Source organism: Pungitius pungitius, chromosome 6, assembly GCF_949316345.1.
Source record: "Pungitius pungitius chromosome 6, fPunPun2.1, whole genome shotgun sequence".
Taxonomy (NCBI): domain Eukaryota; kingdom Metazoa; phylum Chordata; class Actinopteri; order Perciformes; family Gasterosteidae; genus Pungitius; species Pungitius pungitius.
In genome coordinates, this window is record NC_084905.1 from 22438181 (window position 1) to 22460939 (window position 22759).

Consider the following 22759-nt stretch of genomic DNA (forward strand, 5'->3'; position numbering starts at 1 on the left):
AGATAGATTAGTGCCGGTAAAACAGCCCAAGCATGTAACCCTGTATGCAGATAGATTAGTGCCGGTAAAACAGACCAAGCATGTTACCCGGTATGCAGATAGATTAGTGCCGGTAAAACAGACCAAGCATGTTACCCTGTATGCAGATAGGTTAGTGCCGATAAAACAGACCAAGCATGTTACCCTGTATGCAGATAGATTAGTGCCGGTAAAACAGCCCAAGCATGTAACCCTATATGCAGATAGATTAGTGCCGTTAAAACAGCCCAAGCATGTTACCCGGTATGCAGATAGATAAGGGTGCATAAAGTATGGAGGCACATTAGTGCCCAGTGTCCACACAACGTGCTGTGTTAGATCAAGGACCCATCATAAAGCTGTTAGGGCGGTAAAACAGAACAAAATAATACACTTTTACAACAGTTCATTACAATCAGTTCAATCATTGATCAGTCTTTAAAAATACTTGAATGAATAATTTAATGTAAATGAATCGCAGCCTGATACAATTACATTTGCAATTTAATCAGATTTAATTTCTCTGTATTTAAAGGACAAGTAATTTATTTAATCCGTTGGTTTCTTGTTTTAAGATAGTAAATGTTTTATACCAAACTTCTCTCTGAAACTCAAACCTTTACATTGACGGGAAGGAACACAATCGTAAAAAGTATTTGATGTGCTTTTATTCTGGAGCCTTAAAGCCACAATGTATTTACATATACTAACATATGTGTACCCATGTAAGTATAGTAGTATGTCCCGAGTACACTAAAGTACTTTGAAGGGAGATTAAAGGTCAGAAGCCATCTCATGGTGCTGGTTTCAAACATGGATGTGGAGCTTGACTGACACATCTGGTCTGAAGTTCAAATGATAAACTAGCGTCCTATGAAGGAGCTGCTGGACTCACATCTGGATTGGATAAACATACTGTAGAACACCTGGATTTGATCCATGGGTAAAAACATGTGGATTTAGGTGTAATAATATCTAGACTGACAACATCTGGATTAAGGCACAATAACATGTGGACTGGAAGAGAACATGTGGATAACATTGTATTATGGATTAGTGATCTGGTAACAACATCTGGAAGTTTATTAGAAAAATGCAGAAGATTTTAAATCCCCAAATAAAACAAATGTGAAAAACATGTTAATTGTATTTTCTTCATCAGGAAACACGTTATGGACATTATTATTATTCCATTTTTCACAGTTGATCAAATATTTGATGAAGTTGATTTGAAACATGTTATTTCTTAATGACTTATTTCACTCATTTAACTCAGATTTATTTATTTATTGGCAGGTGTGAAATATTAATAAAGTTCACTGTGTTTTGTGTGGAGATAAAAACAATGAACGCTTATTGTTAAAGAAGTTTAATAAGTGTCCTTTGACCGTTTATTCAACAAAAAAATAACAACAGCGTCACTTCCTTTAATTTGAGGACGTTTTCAATCTTCTGCATTTTATATTTACGCTTCTGCCAGTGAAGTGTTCTGTTTGACTTCATTCCAGAACCACAGTAATAAAGAGCCAGTGACCTTTGACCTGTGACATTCTGCTACCCAGAAACCACCACAACAAGCCGAGCCAATCAGCAGCCCTTAAAGGGACAGTACGTGGGAGATTTATTCGGATTCTATCTGATATGCATTGTAGCGTTGCTGTTTCTGCTGAATAAAAACACTAACCATCGCAAGAAGAGGAACATGGTGGAGGAAGGAGGAAGCCCCCCCCCCATAAAGCTATGTGTCAGTGAAACAGAACGGCGCTTTTAGAGGAGAGAATTCATTGAAAAACAAACAAGGACATTTATACATTATTGAACTTATTCAGAGACGTTGAGTCCTCAGTGCTGGTGACAAATGTACAACAAGAAGACATCTTCATCCTTTCAGTCAACAGAAGAGACGTCCTCAGGGAGACTACGCAGACACCTTGTTGTCCTTCTGGAACAGAAGACAGCGTCCTCACAAAGAGTTCAGGTTTTAAGACTTGTGTTTTACTCATGTTACAGTACGATAATAAGGACATATAATACATGCATGATGAAGAGAAAGTCAATCGAGGGACAGAACTGGACTAGGGGGCGCTACAGAGACATTTCTTTGTACCTAAATGAGAGACCCCCAAATCACCACATTTCTGAGACGTATCCCAACTTTATGGATATGATTAAGGCCCCAAAACAGTGAGTGAGAGAACAACAACAACCATTCCTTGAAATACAAGAAGCTCCCTCTCACCTATTATCAAGGTCTAAACTCTACTAAAGGGTTCATCCAGCGCCCCCTGATCTGTGTTCAGGGGTTCAACCTTTTTCTAATTTTGGTCATTTGGAAGTTATGCAAAAGTTCATTAGCCCGTATCTTCTCAAAACATGATATTTACAGATCAGGGGGGCATTGAACCAATAACGATCCACAGAAAACACAGCGTTTAGGACACATCGACTCACCCTGTATGCTGATAGGTCGGCAAACTCCCGGCCGGCCTGGTTGCCTCGGTAACCTCCTCTGAAGCCACCCCCCCCCTGCGGCGGCCCGAAGGAGCCCCGGCTGGCAGAGCGCCCCCGCCCTCCTCTGAAGCCCATCCCTCCTCGCCCCCGGTAGCCTCCTCGTCCCCGGCCGTGGCGGAGAGGGAGGCCGAAGGTCTCCGCGTTCATCCTCCTCTCCTCCGCCCAGGTCTGCCTCCGCTCCCTGCAGGAGGTGAAGAGGAGGTGACGCACTAGGAATACTACAACTTCTGGAGCTTCAGGACCAGAACCTCTTACCTGGGGAACCCAGAGACTCCGGACTTCTCATTGGCTTTCCTGAAGAGACAAGAGACGGGTCATGGGACCTCATTTAACACCTGGCGCATGGAGTCTGGTGAGGACATGCAACCAGAGGACAGAGGGTACCTGGTGTCATCACAGGAGATGTTGTCAAAGAAGGACTTGGACTTGTCGTAGTACACGTTGGGGCCCAGCGCCTCCTCCTCCTCAGCCGCTCCTTCGCTGCTCTGGTTCTCCACCGCGGAGTCAGCCTTTTCTTCTCCGTTCACCGCTTTCTCCGTCTTCTCATCTGAGAGACCAGAGGAGGGAATGGGATCAAGCTACAAGCATTAGCAGCACCGCTAACGGCTAACCAAGGAGCTTGACCCCCCCCCGACCCAGAGTGTAAATCTAGGGTTATGAATAGACACTGGAGATGATTATCTATTATGCCCAGTGGGGCCAAAAATCCATCTCTGATGCTATTGTTTTATCAAGTGAACACAGTTCCTCTCGTGTCTCCGAGCTTTACCCAGCATGCAGTTGGGTGGGGTCATTTTTAGAAATGTACAATTATTAGTGTCACAAACACTTTAAGAGTGTTTGTTGTGGCTTATTCGTTGTATTCATGCTTCTAAGCAGGAATCTCCACACCGAGCCGTTTCCATGGAAACCACCTTTCAGCTTCAGTTTGCTCTGGAACTCCCGGTCGATGTCTTCCTTGTTGAACTGCGCGTTGGCACTCTCAAAGTCAAAGTCCTTCTCAAACTTCATGGGTCCGTCCCGCCGGACGTTGAAGCGTCCGCGGCCGCGGTGACCCCCTCCGCGGCCGCGGCGGTTAGCTGGAGCGCCGCCAGCCGCTGAAAGCACAGAAGAACCAAAGGACACCATCAGACCCAGTATCGCAAACTCAAAAACCAAGTCAGCAAAGGTCCATCAGGAGGCCGTGAAGAACCAGCTATAAGGGTCAGAGTCCAGAAGTCACACCAACAGATGAACTTCTCATGAACCGCTTCTAAAAAGTCTCCAACGAGTCCTTTAATGGTCCGACCTCTGGAGCCTGATGGAAACAGCACACTGAAGATCTGAACCCAACCCCTGAGGCAGCAGCTTGGAGGTCCAGTGAGTCCTGAGAGGGGGGTGGGACTCTCACCTGGGTGGCTGAAGACCGAGTGGTTGAGTCCTGCAGGAGGAGCTCTGTCCACAGCACTTATGTGGGAGGACGAGATGGTTCTGGGTGCAGACCAGCTGTGGGTGGTGCTGCTGCCCCCCCTGAAGGTCTCACCCTTCCTCGGATCTATGCCCTCCTGGTTCGGAAGCTTCTGAGTGGGGGGGGCCGTGCGGGCGTGGGCGGGGCTTCTGCGTCCCAGCCCGGGGGCCGGAGCTGTGGTGGTGGTAACCAAGGGGGCGCTCTGGACCACCTGCTCCAGGGTGGGGCTCTTCCTTAGAGGGTCCAGGCTTGGGCTGCTGCGTCCTAGGTGAGGGGGGGGGGGGGGGGGGGACCAGAACAAGTTCCTAAAACACAACCTCTAAGACCACAGAATAAGGTGAACTGGGTCTAGTTCTCAGGGTTCATACACATTTTGGACTAATGGACTTCAAGGACCAAAAAGTTGGGAAAGCTCCGTGTATAAATATACAAAATGTAGTGTTTAAACTAAATGTGAATTCCAAGGCCTACCATTCAATTAGGCCCCAAGAAAGCCTGTTTTTTTAGGTTTACAATGATCCACTATGGAAGAGTATTATCACATGTCCTTCAGCTGATGCTTTTTATCCAAAGCCACCTGTACTGCTTTTTAACCCATGCGGGGAGCGGGGTTAGGGTTAGGGGGGTTAGGGGTTAGGTTGGGTGTCTTGCTCAGGGACTCGTGTGCTCTGCTCCGTGTGCCCCCGTCACAAGGAGCATCGTTGGGCTTTTTCTTGATCCCAGTGCTAATTGTGCAGGAACAAAAGATATGCAACATATATTGAAAGCCTTTATGTTGGATTGACGCCATGAAAGCAGCAGGAACACTGCAGAACACGGCTAAAACGTCCTGCTAAACGTGGGGCGTCGTTGACACTTCAAATGATGGCGCGCTGAGAGCAAAGTGCACGAGGACAGCAGGAAGAAAAGCTCTAAACATGATTAATCTGTATTAAGAGGAGGAAAATGGATGGACAACAAAGCGTAAACATTCTAATAAATTCAGTCACAAGGTAAAAAGCGATCTCAAGCAGCTCCGTGTTGCACCTGCTGCAACAGATGCTTCTGTTCACGTGACTGCGCCCCTCCTCCATTGCCATGCATTACGTGGTACCAGGAGCTTACCTACACCCACGGGCCCGAACTGGGGGGAGACCAGCGGGCTGCTGCTGAACTGGTCGTAGGCCGGGGCCCGGTTGAACAGCCCATAGGACCCGGCGGACTGGAAGGGGGTCGGAGCAGCGGCAGCAGAGGACGATGAGCTGGAGCTCATGGAGGACTGAGGAAGGGGACAGTTAGTGTCACACTGAAGATGAAGGTACTCCGTCAGGGGCTCGGGCGGAGGTCTACCTGCACGATGGCCGGGTCCTGAGGGAGAGAACACGGAGGTTTGGGTGGCTCGCACACCGTCAGGTCCTTGATGTCGCTGCCCCGGAAGATGATGTACTCAAAGGTATCATCGCGGGGGGGGATGGGCCGGTCAGTGGGGCGGTCCTCAGTGCCGAAGGAGCGCACTGAGGAGGAGGAAAGAGGAAAGGTGGACGTTTACTTCATTTTACAATACGATTGGCAATCACAGGTACCATTAATACCCTCTGAGGAGCAGGAAGTCTGTGATATCTTTTCTAAATGTTACATTTATGAAACCATTTAGTGAGCAGGAGACGTACGACTTAACAGTTACCTTTAGATTTGTAAAGTGTGTCACGTTCAGAATTCATGGATCACATTCAAATACACTTTAAAAACCTTAACTAAACCCCAGAACATGTTACCAATAAGCTACCATACATCAGGTTCAAATGAATAAATATGTCAAAGCTAGCCAACATGCTCATGCTAGCAGGCATGTTGTATAGCTGACTCACGTTGCAAACAGATTAAAGTGTATTTATTACACGTTTATTTACAAGAGGATCAGCCCTGCGCAATGACGTCATCACTTCGTTTTTCCCATTGATGTCATTTCAGTTACTATTAACTTCTCACGCTTTAGCATCCTAGCGTTTGTCTTGTTCAGAACACTGACATTTAATAGCTGTAGCTCAGCTAACGCTAGCAGCCTGGGAGGTATTCTTAACGCTATTTGCCCATTAACGTTTAACCCGTGGACTCCACATGGATACACGTCCGTCTGACAGTGGACATTTTGGCGGACATTTAAATGGTGAACACCCGCTTAGAGTGCACCAGCAGCTGTCGTTAGCATTAGCCCGACGTTAGCTGTCGTTAGCATTAGAATGAATGCTACCTTTAGCCAGAGCCACGGTGGAGTTATCGGTGTCGATGGTGTACAGGATTCCTTCGTAGCGGATCGCGGCTTTGGAGATCAAGCTGATCTTGCTGCCCAAGTAGGGCGTCCCACCGCTCATGGTGTCCACTCCGGGGTCGGAAGTCCGAACGGAATGGACGGCCCTCCGAGCCGTGTGGTCGACGGTAACGGATCTGCAGCAAGTTTCTCCGGGATGTACTCTTCTCTCCACCGTCACCGCTACAACAACATGGCTACCTTATCCTCCATCGGAGGCTGTGAGCGCGGGGGCTAACGAGAAGACCGTAATATCGCGCTATCACGCTGCGTGTTGAGATCCAGATCTTCGGTGGGTAGAAGAGCGACACAGACTAATTGCATAAGAAACAAGTTTATTGTATTACATAAAAATACATTGGTCCATTTCATTCTCTCTTATCTAATACATATCACAGTTAAAGTTAGCAGTTGACTAATGGTATTTATTTAGTAAATAACTACATATTTTGTTCCCAATCTCGATTGTCTTTCATTTGGTGACTTTTTGCTTTAACGTAGTGAAACAATCCTCATTTCATCCAGCACAACACATTCAGGTCCCAGCATTTTGATCATTTTATATTTATCATGTACTTAACGGTGAAAATGTTCTTGACAGACAGTTTTAACAGTTTCACTTTTAAAGTACTATAAATATAAATGCATTTTTAGTGTATTAAATATTCTTACTTTATTGTATTTCATGTTTAGCTTTCATTCCATTTCGGAATTAACTGTAAGTTTTTACTTTTATGTCCCCTTTATATTTCTATTCATTCCTTATGAATGTATCATTCTGAACAGTTCACTTGTAGTACACACACCAGAGCGCAGTGTCACCACGAATAATCTACTCCTCACAGTTCTATGCTGGAAAAAAGACTCGGATCCTCCGCGCATGCGCACATTCTAAAATACGATTTGCACAACGGTCCGACATCAAAGATGGCGGGAGCCTCCGACCCGCTGGAGGACATGCTCTTCAATGAGGTGGACGAGAAAGCTGTTAGCGACTTAGTTGGCTCTCTGGAATCACAGCTCGGAGACAGAGAAGCTCCCGCCGCTTCGTATTCCGCCGGTAAACCGGAGGGAGCTCAGCCAACTACCGCTCAGTTCTCAGGGAAAGTGCGCGATCCGGTGGGTCCGTTGGAGCAGCCCCAACAAGGGCATCCAGAACCGGGGCTATCAAATCCGGAACCCGTTAAAGTGCTTCCCTCCCCGGGAACCGTCGCGTCCGCGGTGCCCGCCGGAGCCACAGCACCCCCTACTATCTCGCCGGTACCGGGACCTGTAACTTTGACCACTCGGTCCGCCGCTGTTAGCTTCCACCGGGCTCCTCCCGGCGGCGGCCCCGTGGTGGAGGCAAACCGAACCGCTTCCCCCGGAAGTTTAAATGAAGCCGTGAAGTTGGTGAACTCGGTCCCCGCAGCAGCAGCAGCGGCGGTGTCGGCAGCGGGAACCGGCTCGGTAATCAGCGCCGTCAGCAGCGGGGGCTCCGCGATCATCGCCTCCATGGCCGCTCAGCCTCACTTCCCTCAGTCTCCCGGTGTCCCGCTGCAGAGACTCCCGGTTCCGGTGTCCGGTGTGGCCCTGAATGGAGTGGACCCCAAGAGCGCGGTCCCGTCCGCCTCCGGCCCCCCGGTGGTGAACCACGGCGCCCACCTGATGCAGGCCAAGGTGCTAGTTCCCAGTCAGCCCGTCTCCGGGAACTCCGTCATCCTCACCGGAACCCCCCCACCCGCCGTGAGCGGGACCGGCACAGCCGCCGCCGTCCTGAAGCCGGCGGTGAATGGAGTGGGTCAGCTCACCGCGGGGCGGCCGCCGGGGCCCCCCGTCGTGGCCTCGCCCATCCAGCAGCAGAGACCCGGTCTGGTAGCGAGTTCCCCCCGAGCCGCCGCTCCTCAGCTGGCCGTCCGGCCTCAACAGCAGACCACCATCCAGCTGCCCCCCGGCTTCTCCATGCCGCCAGGTGAGCCCCCTGGGGTCCCACCAGAGACAGACAGGTGGTGTAGAGAGACATGGACAGGTGGTGTAGAGAGACAGACAGGTGGTGTAGAGAGACGGACAGGTGGTGTAGAGAGACGGACAGGTGGTGTAGAGAGACGGACAGGTGGTGTAGAGAGACGGACAGGTGGTGTAGAGAGACGGACAGGTGGTGTAGAGAGACGGACAGGTGGTGTAGAGAGACGGACAGGTGGTGTAGAGACACATGGACAGGTGGTGTAGAGAGACGGACAGGTGGTGTAGAGACACATGGACAGGTGGTGTAGAGAGACAGACAGGTGGTGTAGAGAGACATGGACAGGTGGTGTAGAGAGACAGACAGGTGGTGTAGAGAGACGGGTGTTTGAGTGTCAAAGACATGTTTTAAGAGACATGTCGCAGCCAGTTGTCGTGACGACGTCCATGTTTCATAAACATCAAAGACGCTAAAAGGACTTTCAGAGAAACGAAAGGAGCAAATGTCCGTTGACATGAGCCCACTCTCTGCTGGAGGGTTTGTCTCCATCCATGACCAGTGACCGTGATGCTTCCTGTCCTCCTCAGGTATGGTTCTGGTCCGTACCGAGACGGGTCAGCTGGTTATGGTCCCTCAGCAGGTGCTGGCTCAAGCTCAGGCCAAGACCCAGCAGGGCCAAGTGGGGGCCAACATCAGCCAGAGACCCCCCACCCCGACCACCGCCATCCGGGTCAGCGCCCCCGCCACGGTACGGGTGGACCCGTCAGGGTCAAAGGTCGCCATCCATAAACAAACAGGAAACCATCACCACACCTAAAGCTTCAAGCCCCTCCTCTTCCTCCTTGTTACCTTCAGGCTCCTCAGACCGTCCGCCTGGCCGCCCCCACCCAGACCAGAATGGTTCAGTCTCCGTCCTCCACGACTGTCCAGGTGTGTCTTCTGTCCTCACCCTGTGTCCTGTCTCTTCCTCTCCCCTCACCCTGTTCACATCATTGGTGGAAACCTGTATCCATGTGACCATGTGACCATGTGACGTGTTTCAGAAGACCATCACGGTGTCCCCTGGTGGTGCAGCGGTGTCAGTGAAGATGCCCCCGGCTCAGAAGGCACAGACAGTGATCACAGCGGGGGGGACGCCGGTGTCGAAGCCTGTCAGCGTCCCGTCCAGCACCACCCACACCACCCCCCCCACCCCGACTAACAGAGTCACCGTGGTGTCCCAGGTCTGCCCCCCTCCTTTGGCCTCTTAAAGCAGACGGGACACCTGTTGACCACCTGCTGTTCTTTGTTACCATGCCAACAGGAGATGCAGGAAAACGTGAAGAAGTGTAAAAACTTCCTGGCAACACTCATCAAGCTGGCGTCTCACAACTCTCCGTCACCGGACACCTCCAAGAATGTGAAGGCCCTGGTGCAGGACCTGCTTGTAAGATCTCTGTCTCTAAGCATACCGTTCTTATTCTAGATGAGTTAATAGCAATGTTAAATAGTGGCGAGCATCCAGACTGCTCACTGCATTCAGCATCCTGCTCCAACAGCTCACCTTACGCTAAGCTAACAGGGCTAGCGTCCATGAGGAGAAGACGTGGTGTCTCCAGCACGTTTTACCTTGCTTGTTAACACTTGTTGTGTCGTAGTTGTGTACTTGTTGTACACTTGCTGGTCTCTCAGCAGGGACGAGTTCACACCGTTGTGGGAAATTGTTTCCTCCCAATTTCCTGCTTGGAATAGACTTCATTTCTAAGAACAAGAAGAAGTGGCGAGTTTCATTTAGAGAGTAAAATACGGGTTTTCTACTCCGCATGGACCTGTAGCACCGTTTATCACATTGAGTGATTGAATGAGTTTATTTCTCATATATTTAATGTCATCATCATGGAACGAAACGGTGCTTGGACATTTCTGAGTGAGCCCAAACTTGTGTGTGTGTTCCTGATTGTTTATTACTGGAGTTTTGTTTGTGTTTATTCAGGATGCAAAAATTGAGCCTGAAGAATTCACAAGTCGACTGCAGGCTGAGCTCAAGTCGTCTCCTCAGCCCTACCTCATCCCCTTCCTCAAGGTACCTACCTCATGGTGGCTGTTTTGGAGGTTGCTATTGTTCCGTTGTAACTGTTGTTGTTGTTTTGTATTGTTACTGTTTTTATCGTGTTTTGTTGACGTTAAGGTTATTGATGTTGTTGTTGTCCCCCCCCCCTCAGAAAAGCCTCCCCGCCCTGCGTCAGTCTCTCCTCAGCAGCCAGCAGTCCATCGTGACCCCCGGTACCTCGGCCCCCCAGCCGGTCGCCCCCGGCTCAGTCACCACCATCAGGTCCCGGATGCCCATCAGCCCGGTGGGGGGCACCGTCAGGATGAACCCCCCCCTCACCAACACCATGGTAGGTCCTCCGGGCTCCCATTGATGAGCGCGACCCGACGCCGCGTTAACGTGAGATCACAAAGGCCCCTTATGACATCACTTCCTGTACGAGTGCTACCAATGCTGCTTCCCAGAAGAAGAGCCGTAACGCCACGTGAGCGCCACGCTGAGGCCTCGCATGTATGTGAGCTAGCTGCTGATTAGCACGCTACAGACTGACGTTATGACACGGGGTGCCACGCCTGCAGGAGCCCCCAGAGGGCCCCCACCCGACGCTCGCTGTCCTGGAGTCATCGTTTTAGAAGTGAACACTAATATAATGAGATACTTGCAGGTGCCCCATTGTTCAATGGTACCAGGAACTTTGCTGATGAACCGGGCCCTGAGCCGTTGTGGTTCTGGTCCTGTGTTCTCCTCCATTGAACCTGTCGCGATGATCAATACATCCACCAATCGATCCTTTGTGACAACAGGTTGGAGCCTCCGAGCTCCTCCTTAAATACATGAAACATCACCACATGTGAACCACATCCCATCATTTGGTGGTTGTTTTCTTGTTTTAAATGTTATTTCTGGTCCTTCAGGCTGTGGGAAGAACAAACATCCAGAGCAGAACACCTGTCGTCTTCAGTCAGACGCTCAGACCTCAAGGTGAATGAACTCCTCATCATTCCCTCTTTGATCTCTTCTTATTATGTGTGATTGTCATTGATGTGAAACCCCCCTCAGGTGCACTCTTCAGAGGGCCCACAACCATAATCGGGAAGACTCCTCTGAACTTGGCCGCTCAAGCCAATCAGAGGAAGCTGAGCGACCCGGGGGGCGGGACATTCAGGTAGGGTGAATCTTATTGTTCATTTTTACAGAAAATCCATTTTGTTTAAAAAGCAGCAAAGTTTCAATGATTTTTACAGATCAAATATAATCCGTTGATATAGAATTAAATATTCTGATAGTATTTAACCAGAAACCCTACATTATTCTAGAGGGATTTTATGTCTGCTGATGTTTCTGAAGTGAATCATCTTGAGGTGCTTCATGGTGCAGCCAGCAGGGGGCAGCATGAGGTCACACTAACACCTGAGGCCTTAGCTCTCATCACTGTGCTCGTCCTCAGAGATGACGACGACATTAACGACGTGGCGTCCATGGCCGGCGTCAACCTTAATGAGGAGAACGCCCGTATCCTAGCAACCAGCTCGGACTTTGTGGGCACGAAAATCCGCTCCTGCAAGGACGAAGCCTTCCTGCCCACCGGCCTGCTGCACCGCCGCATCCTGGACACAGGTGCTGTCCCCCGTCCCGTCACTTCTTACCCGCAGTCTCTGAATGGGGGACACCAATAGATGTCAGTAGAGAAGACGTCCATCTTGTTGCTCCTCTCGTCCTCAGCTAAGAAGCTGGGAGTCACGGAGGTTCCTCTGGAGGTGGTGAACCTGGTGTCTCATGCCACTCAGTCCAGACTACGTTCCCTCCTGGAGAAGGTCTCGGTCGTTGCGCAACATCGGACGGACGGAGGAAAGGCAAGGACCGCTTGTCCCGCTGTGACCCACGGACACGTGTCCAAGGTTCTAAAGCTGTTGATGTTTTCTGCACTGAACCAGGATGAAGAGCAACACGAACAGACGTCAGACGTTCGCTCTCAGCTTCGCTTCTTCGAGCAGCTGGAGCGGATGGAGAAGCAGAGGAAGGACGAGCAGGAGAGGGAGATCCTGCTCAAGGCTGCCAAGGTGTCTCATTATTATCTTATTCACATTATGAATGAGATTAAAAGTTAGTTTTTCTTCTAAACTAACGAGTAAGCACTTTAGAAAGTGTCTATTTTAGACGCTGTTGTGTAATTGTATTTTAACACAAACTGCCCCATGTATATAATAATATATATACACACACACACATACGACTCCTGCTTGTTTTCTGGTTCTTTAACTTCTCTACGTTCATGTTGTTGATCAGAAGTTTCTTTTTGTCTTTCAGAGTCGAGCGAGACAAGAAGATCCTGAACAAGCTCGTCTGAAGCAGAAAGCTAAGGAGGTAACCCACACGCCCAAATATGGGCACGTCTGCTTGGACTACCTGCGTCGTCATGACGACCACTTCTCATCTTCAGCCCCAGCCTCACTGAAGACATTAGCTTCAGATGTGACCTTAGTCCACGAGACACTACGAGACACTACGAGACACCACGAGACACGGAGACAAGACACTAGGAGACACCATGAGACACTAGGAGACACTAGGAGACACGGAGACAAGACACTAGGAGACACCACGACAAGACACTAGGAGACACCATGAGACACTAGGAGACACCACGAGACACGGAGACAAGACACTAGGAGACACCATGAGACACTAGGAGACACCACGAGACACTAGGAGACACCACGAGACACGGAGACAAGACACTAGGAGACACCATGAGACACGGAGACAAGACACTAGGAGACACCATGAGACACTAGGAGACACCATGAGACACTAGGAGACACCACGAGACACGGAGACAAGACACTAGGAGACACCATGAGACACGGAGACAAGACACTAGGAGACACCATGAGACACTAGGAGACACCATGAGACACGGAGACAAGACACTAGGAGACACCATGAGACACTAGGAGACACCACGAGACACGGAGACAAGACACTAGGAGACACTAGGAGACACCACGAGACACGGAGACAAGACACTAGGAGACACCATGAGACACGGAGACAAGACACTAGGAGACACCATGAGACACTAGGAGACACCACGAGACACGGAGACAAGACACTAGGAGACACCATGAGACACTAGGAGACACCACGAGACACGGAGACAAGACACTAGGAGACACCATGAGACACGGAGACAAGACACTAGGAGACACCATGAGACACTAGGAGACACCACGAGACACGGAGACAAGACACTAGGAGACACCATGAGACACGGAGACAAGACACTAGGAGACACCATGAGACACGGAGACAAGACACTAGGAGACACCACGAGACACGGAGACAAGACACTAGGAGACACCATGAGACACTAGGAGACACCACGAGACACGGAGACAAGACACTAGGAGACACCATGAGACACGGAGATAAGACACTAGGAGACACTAGGAGACACCACGACAAGACACTAGGAGACACCATGAGACACTAGGAGACACCACGAGACACGGAGACAAGACACTAGGAGACACCATGAGACACTAGGAGACACCACGAGACACGGAGACAAGACACTAGGAGACACCATGAGACACGGAGACAAGACACTAGGAGACACCATGAGACACTAGGAGACACCATGAGACACTAGGAGACACCACGAGACACGGAGACAAGACACTAGGAGACACTAGGAGACACCACGAGACACGGAGACAAGACACTAGGAGACACCATGAGACACTAGGAGACACCACGAGACACGGAGACAAGACACTAGGAGACACCATGAGACACGGAGATAAGACACTAGGAGACACTAGGAGACACCACGACAAGACACTAGGAGACACCATGAGACACTAGGAGACACCACGAGACACGGAGACAAGACACTAGGAGACACTAGGATCAAACCATTTAAGGTCGCCGTACATATGCACATGTATAAATATTTATACATGTGCATATGATCTCAGATCAGAGGGACACATGGTTGCGTCCTGTAGCCCCCCCCCCCCCCCTTAGTGCATGTGGAGGTGAACAGTCGACGTGTCGTCCACAGATGCAGCAGCAGGAACTGGCTCAGATGAGACAACGAGACGCAAACCTCACGGCGCTCGCCGCCATTGGACCACGCAGGAAGCGGCGCATGGACTCACCAGGAGCTTCATCGTCTGGAGCCGAGGTGATTCTTCTTCACTGATGTCACTGCCCTCACAAAACACAGGCTCTCTGAATGGAGCCATCCATAATACCCCCCCCCCCCCCCCCCCCCCCACGCTAACGCTGCCCCGGCTCCTCCCACAGGTGACTTCCTGCTCCGGTCCAGGCTCCTCCCCCGGCTCCTCCTCCTCCTCCTCCCGCCAGCAGCTCCGTCAGCGCATCATACGAGTGAACCTCAGGGACTTCATCTTCTGCCTGGAACAGGACCGCTCCACCTCCCGCTCCATGGCGCTCTACAAGGCCCTGCTGAAGTGAGGAGGAGGAGCAGCAGCAGGAGGAGGAGGAGGAGGAGGAGGAGGAGTCCACCTCCTCCTCACCTGCCAGCTCGAGATCCGAGATAAATGAAACCGTATCAAAGGTGACGCAATAAAAGCCAGAGTCACATGTTGACATACTTTTAACAGCGTGACCTGAACTCAAGGCTTCAGAACCGTTTTTACTCTGGAGGAACCGGACTGGAACTCGGACCAGTGGAACCGCGTCCTCCTCCTACATTACCCACAATGCACTGCGTGCACAGGTCTACTCAGCTCCCTTTTTATTATGTTAGTGTGTGTGTGTGTGTGTGTTAAAGGAACAGTCACGTAAACCCTTTGATTCCAGTCTCAGCTGGTTAGCTTAGCATAAAAGCTACATCACAGCTGCTGTCCCTTTAACACAAGGGATCTCCACAGGGAGCTGGTTCTCCTCCAGTTGACTCAGGCAGACCAACATTCCTCCAGCTCCTCCCCTCACGGCGTCATCGACCTCTTACTGTTGAACATTTTCATCTGTCACTCGTTAAAATACAGTTTTGCTGTTGAAAGTTTTTAAAGAGGCTTTTTGCAGAGTGTCGTGTTCTCTGAAGGTTTTTAAGGCTTTAAATGTATCGGGCATTTGGTCCGTTTGGTCCAGAGCTCTAAAGGAGGTTCAGCCGACTCATCTTTAACAAGGACACAATATTTGCCACTATTTATATTTCCTACATTCTGAATTCAGCCCTGGAACCTTTCAGGAAATGCAATTTTACAGTTGTTTGTACCTTTGCAAAAAAAAAATGAAATAAAGAAAATGAAAAAAGTCAGATTTACTTTTTTTCAATTGATGTGAAACCAGCTGACATTTATTTTCTAAAGGAATGTTTTCCAATAAAAGGTCTGAATTATCTGTACACATTTCTAAAAATGATCTTTCCAGGTTTGACTTACGCTGCAGAGGTCAAAGGTCTGAACCAGAGGTTCCGGTTTGATCCGGATCGGACTCGCAGGACGTAGACCACGTGAAGCAGACGGGTCCAGGTGGAGGATGGGCAGAGTCGTGTGTGTGGTGGTGGGGGGGGGGGTATTAATTCGGACCACCACACACCCACTGGGCCTCCTGCTCCACCTCTCGCACCATCACAGTCGGCTGGTAGAACCGGGCTTCCCCTACAGCTGGACTAGAGACCGGGGGCCACTGTCTCACACTGATGTGATTCTTTGGACAAATTAGCCTCAGAGGGCTTTAAAGTCTGGACACAGTCCGTCTCATGTCTCTCATGTCTCACACACTGTCTCATGTCTCTCATGTCTCACACACTGTCTCACACACTGTCTCTCACACTGTACATATTTACAGTGCAGAAAACATCTGGAAAGCCGCTGCACGTTGTCCTTCTTCAGTTCTGTTGGTTTATTTGTCTCTTGAGGGCCCTGGGCAGCCTCGTCTCCGCCTGCCCCCCCTCCTTGACTTGGTTCAGAGCTCCAGTGTAATAAAACGATTGTTGATCAGTTTAGTTAATCCGCCGTGTCCCTGCACTGTCCGTGTCTTTACGCGTGTCTCTTGTCTCATGTCTTGTAGTAGTTTAATGTGTCTCCTGAGTTTAATGAGTGCGTTGATGCTCATTTGTTTGACCCCAGCCGTCATGATTTTGGAATTTCAATAGTGTTTTTTTGTGCCTGAAGTCTGCGTTTTGAGTCTGTGACGCAAAGCATTTTAAAGGAATGTTTTAAACAGTTTTCTAGAACTGAAACATGGAAACTTTTTGTGATCTTTCCAAATCAATTTGTGAAATCTAACTGCAAGCATCAAGAAAATGGAGGTGATATTCCTCTGATCAATACTTTTATTTATTACAAGAACAGTAAGGTATTTGAACGGATGTAGTATTATATAGCAGCAGTAGTAGTACTGTAGAAGGACTAATGTAGTAGTTATGTAGTAGTAGTAGTGTAGTGGTACTGATCAATAATGTCAACCAGTCAAGAAACTGAAGCTGCCAGAGCAGCAGGTCATCTGTCTCCGTCCTCCATGGGTCTGTGTGGACAGGAAGTGAGGTCATCACGTGGGCGGCAGGAAGTGAAGGCTGATGGGACGGTGCTGTCCACGGAGACGTCTGTCCTCTCTCTACATATATACATATATAAATATTAGGGCCGGGACTCGATTAAAAATATTAATCTAATTAGAGGCTTTGTAATTAATTAATCAAAATGAATTGCATAAATATTTGACCTGAGAACAGTGAGAAGTAATTTTATTCACATGGATTTTTATTTTTGTTCAACCAATTCCAGCAGACAAGTGTAGAAATAGCATATTTAGAAATATAGTACTTTCAGAAATTCAGGTAGCCTATAGGTAAGTAGACCTTCTCTAAACTATGTTTTTTTAAGTAGACCAATACTTTCAAGTACATTCAGAACATTGGTTATTTTTTCAGACGTGGACTTAGTTACCCTGGTCCTTAAACCAGTCATCTGGTGCAGTGTGGGTTGGGTGTGGGTCCTTGTACGTCCACGCTAGCTGCTAATTGTGTTGCGTTGTGGTGATACTTGAGGCTCGATGTGAATTCCTTGTTGCACAGCTTGCACACAACCACGCTCTTATCGACGCTTCCATCCGTGTGTTTATTATAAGAAGATTTCCCATTCACGGGGCCACCCGACACGGTCTCGTCAGCTTCTTGGTTCATGTTCACTGTGGTTTGTTGTTGTCTGAAGTCATGGACGCTAGTTGGTGCTCCAGTATAATCGGTCCCCCCGAAACTCATCCAGTGAGAAACGTTCCGCGGTGCAAAAAATAAGTGTAAAAATGCGTAAAAAATGTTTAATGTGTTATTTTTTGTGTAAATAATTCATCTTAATTCACATTGTAATTAATCGTAATTAGCGCTAAAGTCCCGGCCCTAATAAATATACATATATATGATCACCTGACACTGATGATGTCAGATGTTTTCCCAGGTGGAGAAACACCAACATGAGATGAAGACCATCAAGGTTCAGGGTTGAATACACATGTCATTTTATTCTGGTTCCAGAGAATCTGATTTTTAATAATTGTTCAGTATAGAGACACAAAGCGACAACGCTCTTAAAGACTAAACCACCTAATGTGTGTTTTTATTGTTAATTATGGACTCAAGTCTAATTCAAACAGATACATATAATGCTGACATAGTGGCAAATTAACGTAGCGACGAATTTAGGTAGTGGTGAAGTAACGTTGTGGAGTATCCTGGTGATGAAGTGAAATTGCACTTGTTCTTTTGAGTTTGACTCCTTGTGGTTGAAATGCATTCATTGTAAGTCGCTTTGGACAAAAGCATCAGCTAAATGACATGTGATGTAATAAAGTAACAGTGGAGGAACAGAGCGGAGGAACAGAGCGGAGTAACAAAGCGGAGTAACAAAGCGGAGTAACAGAGTGGAGTAACAGAGTGGAGTAACAGAGCGGAGTAACAGAGCGGAGTAACAGAGCGGAGGAACAGAGCGAAGGAACAGAGCGGAGTAACAGAGCGGAGTAACAGAGCGGAGTAACAGAGCGGAGTAACAGAGTGGAGTAACATAGTGGAGTAACAGAGTGGAGTAACAGAGCGGAGGAACAGAGCGGAGTAACAGAGCGGAGTAACAGAGCGGAGGTCCAGAGTGGAGTAACAGAGTGGAGAATGGGCCCAGGCTCAGATGCCCATGTAGGTGTTCATCTTGCTTAGGGCGTCACACACGGTGGTGAGGTCGCTGCGGAGGTCCTGCACCACGTCCTCGATGCCGCGCGTGTCTTTGAGCAGGTCAATGCTCTGAGTGTACGGGTTGTAGTACACCGAGAACGGCCTCTTTATGGACTTAGCAAACTCCCTGTGAGAGAGGAGACAGCGTTAGGTCATGTGACGCGTCACACAGGGCCGATAGTCGTGTATGAGCTGATGATCCGATCAGAACGATTTCTCCTCCTTTGCTCTTGGATAGTTTTTGGTGAACAACCAATGACATTCCAGGTGTGTTGTTGCCCAATGAGATGATTTATGTCTTTCATCTTCATTAGTATGCTATTTATATCTCTGGGGATATATATAAGACCTTTATGTTCATAATAATAGAAGATAAATGGTAAGGGCAGTGGTGCGGTGGTTAACACTGTGTCCTCACAGACCCCCCTCCAGCCCACACACACGTCAGCCCAATGCCCAGTGGCTTATCTCATAATGACACTTGACTGACACTAGATGAGAGGGTGAATGTGTGAGTGACCTCATCTTCTCCTTGGCCTCCTCAAAACTGTCGGACACAAAGTAGACCTCCTGGAAGGTGGTGATGAGACACTCCTGGTCACAGGTGGTCCTGGGGTCAAAGGTCATTACACGGGCCTTCTCCGAAAGGGCGTGCTGTGGATCAAACACCCGGAATCTGTTTACTCTAATTCTATGAGGTCACACATATACATGTATGTATATGTACACATACGTTTTTAATTCAAAGTGTGTGTGTGTGTGTACCCTCAGCTCTCCTATGGATGACAGTAGTCCGGCTCCATAAGCTCTCAGCTGTCCGTCTTGTTTGCAGAGTCCAAACTCAACGGTGAAGAAATAACACTGTTCACAGATATCAGATATAAGAAGACTATAAGAACATAATAAAGTATGTCCGCAGCAGCGTGGATTACATCATAGACAAAGAAGCTCAACATGGGGACTTATATTACGATGTATAATATATAGATCTAGTTCAGGAGTTTTAGAGGGAAATTAGTTGTTTATTTTATATTTTAAATCGACTAAAAAGGTTATACACATTCAGTTATTCACAGTAAAACTATGATGATATTAAACATCAATGAGACATTATGGTAATACTGTAATAGTCCCTGAGGCCACTAGGGGGCACTCTCATCACAGATCTATAATCAATTATTAAACTCACTGTGGCCAGCTTCTGAACGTCCTCATCAGAAGCTCCGAGAGACGCAAGTCCGATTTCCTGAGAGAACTGAGCAAACTTTGGGTCAGCCAGAAGAGGAACGTGACCCAGCAGTTCATGGCAGGTGTCCCTGCAACCAGGAGAAGCTCTTATTGTGAAGGGGCCAGAGACCTGATGCTCAAAGGAGAAGCTCTTATTTTGAAGGGGCCAGAGACCTGACGCTCAAAAAAGCAGCTCTTATTGTGGAAGAGCTGCTGCTCGCAGGGGGGCCTTTTATTGTGAAGGAGTCAGAAATATGCTGCTCACAGAAACTCTTATTGTGAAGAGCTGCTCCATGGAGAAGAAACGTTATTGTGAAGGCGTCAGGAAGATGCTACTCTGAGAAGGATGTCTTATTGTGAAGGTAGGCGTGTGCGTGCAGGTGTACTCACGGCTCAGGTGTGTAGAGCGGGTCGGTGCTGTGACGGACGTACTGAGTGCAGTTAAACACTCTGTAGGCCAAACCAGCCAGGAAGTCTCTGGGGGAAAGGTACCCTGCTACTGGTCGCACGGTGAACCCTGACCTCTCTGAAACAAGCGGGACACGCATCACGTGCTCTCATCACAACGTCAGAAAACCTCCTCCAGACTCCAGGAAATAGACTGACACGTAACGCATGTTTTCATCTGATTGAATGATTGAATTGAAATCGTTTTTTAAAAGACTAAAAGTGTAAAAGATCAACCAAACCTCTGAGGAACAGGGAGACGTCCTCCAGCTGGGGGATGTTGTCCTCTCGGTAACCACATTGTTGGCTGAGCAGCGGCAGGTTCTTCAGGTATTCTCTGCAGGCGTGAGTCGGGTACAGCTGGGTGAGCTCTCTGAAGACCACCCCCCAAGTCCTGACCTCCTCCGGTGTGTACTGGATGCGAGGGATGGGCTGCCCGCTGGGGAGGAGACACAGAGGTGATCATGGAAATGCTCCTTTGTGTGTGTTTCATAGTACATTGAGAAATAAAATACATACAACAAGTTGTGATTGGAGGGGAAAACTGACAAATTATAATACTAACAATTTATAATTCATGGCCACTTCCACAAAGTATTTCCTCCTATGGCGATAAACTTCATCCTTAAAGCCCTGCAGGAAGGAAGAAGTCAGGGTCAGCATCATTATTATTATTATACAAGATCATAGTACTAATACAACGTATTGTAGTTACAGGGTGGTCTGCGTCCAGCTCGGATCCGTACATCAACACTCGGTCAGAACACTGATCCAACTCGGAGATCTTCATTGGGAACCACGGGACATCATCTCCATCATCTGACAGCAGGAAGGAACTGCACTCAGTGGAAAGGCTGATTTATCACAATAACAATGTATTTACACATCAGTTAAAACCATATGATGGACACTATTCTAACCAACACGCTTTATTCTCCTCAGCTCCAGGGTACATCTGGTGCAAAGCATCATGGGAGCACGTCTCATCGGCACAAGGAGGACAAGAGGAGATCCGTCCGTCATGTGGACACAATGAATCCACCAGCAGACCACACAGGTCCAAGAGGAGTGTAGGGGGTCAGGTGGACTCACCTGCCTCAGCAGACCACAGGTGTGCAGGAGTGTTGGAGGAGATGATGTTAACGTGCTCCTGGAGGAGCTGCAGCAGCTCGTCAAACTCCTTCCTGCTGCAGCTGCAGTCGGCAAAGATCTCCACCTCATTGACGACTCGCTTTGACATCCGAGACTCGATGTGACTCAGGTTCACTCGCTTCTCCTGCAGAGGAGCACAGCGGTGAGGAGACACTTGTCCTCAACGTCGCACAGGGAGCCAGGAGCAAGCCGACGTGTTACCTGGAAGAGGCGCAGGGCTTTGACCAAACAGCCCACCTCGTTCTTCAGAGAAAACACCACAGCCGTCGTCCCACAGCCTTCAGCGCCGTCTTTGTCCGGGACCTCATTGATGGGACAGAAGGACGTCCTCCTCGACTGGACCACACACACAACACAAGAGTCATCTGACACAACATTAACGCTCGGATGTCCTCGACTTCAGAGCGTTTATTACCACCGCAAAAGGGTTCTGATTATTAGAACAAAGCATTATGGGTAAAACACAAGATGACGCTCATATCGTATGAGCAACGTGCCGATTGATTCTAATCAATAGAAACTTTACACATGAACTAATATCTAAATGACTATCATACAAAAGATGAAATAGGAGAAAATATCCAGTATTTCACCGATTACTCTTTAAAAGCAGTAACACAAAAGTACATTATACATAACATGGTTGTGAGGGATAAAAGAATCATAACATAATAATAAGTGTAATAATGTTCTATTCTTTATTTCATGGAGATCGTCCTGCTCCTTTTTGATCCTCTGGTTTCTAGAGATTTATCTGAAATTTAAATACATGTATTTATTAATCCTATAAAGATAAAGAGTATAACGTGATCCTTTAAGGAAACAAATACAGTCAAAGTATGAAGTCATTGATGAGGGGGTAGAGGAGGAAGATGAGGGTGATGAAGAGGAGGTCCTCACCATCCGCCCCCCCGTGTGGCGCTGCTGCTGCTCGTGGAACATGGCGGAGTCCAGAGACAGACCCCTCCGGGACCAGTACTTGCTGGAGAACATCATCATGGCGGGCTGCATGCGGGGGACCGGCTCCGGGGCGGCCCGCTTCACGTGGGACGAGGCCATGGGGAACCAGTGGGTGTACGAGTACCAGGGCTCCAGCCTGCCGTCTGGGTGCTGCTCCTCACACTGCAGCTGGCCCAGCACCACCTCCTGCTAAATGCCCCCTGCAAGCCCCTCCCCCTGCTGCCCAAGCCCCGCCCCCTGAGCTCCCATTCACAGTGGAGACCAACCGGTCTCTTCAGTGGGCTTCACACCTCAAAGCTCCTTTGCACTACATGACATCATCCATCCATTCAACCTCTGCTGGGCGGAGCTCCTGACATTCACCCATTCACACACAGCTGTTTGGGGTGCAGTGCCTTGCTCAAAGACACAGCGGCACTCACTAGCAGAGACGGATTATTGAAAATATTATTTCAACTGAAAAATAGATCCAATTTTTCAGAATGAAATCATTTTGTTTCCTCTCGAGAGTTTGACCCGTCTGACAAGATCTACAGGATTGTCTC

General features: G+C 48.7%; 3 protein-coding genes across 5 annotated transcripts; 1 reads left to right on the forward strand and 2 right to left on the reverse strand.

Moving 5' to 3' along the window:
- Positions 1–461: 461 nt before the first annotated feature.
- Positions 462–6482, reverse strand: lsm14aa (LSM14A mRNA processing body assembly factor a). Of its 2 annotated transcripts, none has more exons than XM_037452038.2 (9): positions 6207–6482; positions 5306–5469; positions 5081–5234; positions 3920–4240; positions 3444–3626; positions 2914–3076; positions 2785–2823; positions 2470–2710; positions 462–1957 (listed from the first exon to the last, which is right to left on the reverse strand). In XM_037452038.2, exons 1-9 carry the CDS (start codon positions 6325–6327, stop codon positions 1937–1939), a joined length of 1407 nt encoding a protein of 468 aa, XP_037307935.1. In that variant the 5' UTR covers positions 6328–6482; the 3' UTR covers positions 462–1936. The 2 variants fall into 2 exon arrangements, with proteins under 2 accessions (XP_037307935.1, XP_037307933.1); XM_037452036.2 differs by having other exon boundaries at positions 462–1960; positions 6207–6481.
- A 107-nt stretch (positions 6483–6589) lies between these two features.
- On the forward strand, positions 6590–15524 carry LOC119196389 (transcription initiation factor TFIID subunit 4-like). Of its 2 annotated transcripts, none has more exons than XM_037452033.2 (15): positions 6590–8214; positions 8793–8953; positions 9061–9135; positions 9249–9428; positions 9509–9631; positions 10178–10267; positions 10407–10583; positions 11149–11215; positions 11294–11399; positions 11682–11851; positions 11957–12087; positions 12169–12294; positions 12542–12598; positions 14301–14423; positions 14546–15524. In XM_037452033.2, the coding sequence occupies exons 1-15, from the start codon at positions 7113–7115 to the stop codon at positions 14714–14716; spliced, it is 2859 nt and encodes a 952-aa protein (XP_037307930.2). In that variant the 5' UTR covers positions 6590–7112; the 3' UTR covers positions 14717–15524. The 2 variants fall into 2 exon arrangements, with proteins under 2 accessions (XP_037307930.2, XP_037307931.2); XM_037452034.2 differs by having other exon boundaries at positions 9252–9428.
- Positions 15525–16523: 999 nt separating this feature from the next.
- On the reverse strand, positions 16524–22382 carry tph2 (tryptophan hydroxylase 2 (tryptophan 5-monooxygenase)). The gene is made up of 12 exons (XM_037450609.2): positions 22155–22382; positions 21456–21590; positions 21195–21378; positions 20818–20921; positions 20668–20735; positions 20345–20541; positions 20046–20181; positions 19618–19744; positions 19194–19289; positions 18949–19082; positions 17158–18555; positions 16524–16825 (listed from the first exon to the last, which is right to left on the reverse strand). The coding sequence occupies exons 1-11, from the start codon at positions 22311–22313 to the stop codon at positions 18381–18383; spliced, it is 1515 nt and encodes a 504-aa protein (XP_037306506.2). The 5' UTR covers positions 22314–22382; the 3' UTR covers positions 16524–16825; positions 17158–18380.
- Between the last annotated feature and the right edge of the window lie 377 nt (positions 22383–22759).

Excerpts from the sequence above, each read along its gene's own strand:
- lsm14aa (XM_037452036.2), bottom strand. The coding sequence starts at position 6,327 with ATGAGCGGTGGGACGCCCTACTTGGGCAGCAAGATCAGCTTGATCTCC. Across the intron at positions 5,235-5,305 it reads AGGACCCGGCCATCGTGCAG|TCCTCCATGAGCTCCAGCTC; the intron begins GTAGACCTCCGC and ends CCCCTTCCTCAG. Across the intron at positions 2,711-2,784 it reads GGAGTCTCTGGGTTCCCCAG|GGAGCGGAGGCAGACCTGGG; the intron begins GTAAGAGGTTCT and ends CACCTCCTGCAG.
- LOC119196389 (XM_037452033.2), top strand. The coding sequence starts at position 7,113 with ATGCTGGAAAAAAGACTCGGATCCTCCGCGCATGCGCACATTCTAAAA. Across the intron at positions 9,429-9,508 it reads GAGTCACCGTGGTGTCCCAG|GAGATGCAGGAAAACGTGAA; the intron begins GTCTGCCCCCCT and ends CCATGCCAACAG. Across the intron at positions 11,852-11,956 it reads CCGCCGCATCCTGGACACAG|CTAAGAAGCTGGGAGTCACG; the intron begins GTGCTGTCCCCC and ends TCTCGTCCTCAG.
- tph2 (XM_037450609.2), bottom strand. The coding sequence starts at position 22,313 with ATGGCCTCGTCCCACGTGAAGCGGGCCGCCCCGGAGCCGGTCCCCCGC. Across the intron at positions 20,542-20,667 it reads GTGGCCATGAATTATAAATT|CGGGCAGCCCATCCCTCGCA; the intron begins GTTAGTATTATA and ends TCTCCTCCCCAG. Across the intron at positions 20,182-20,344 it reads CGTCTCCCTGTTCCTCAGAG|AGAGGTCAGGGTTCACCGTG; the intron begins GTTTGGTTGATC and ends CGCTTGTTTCAG.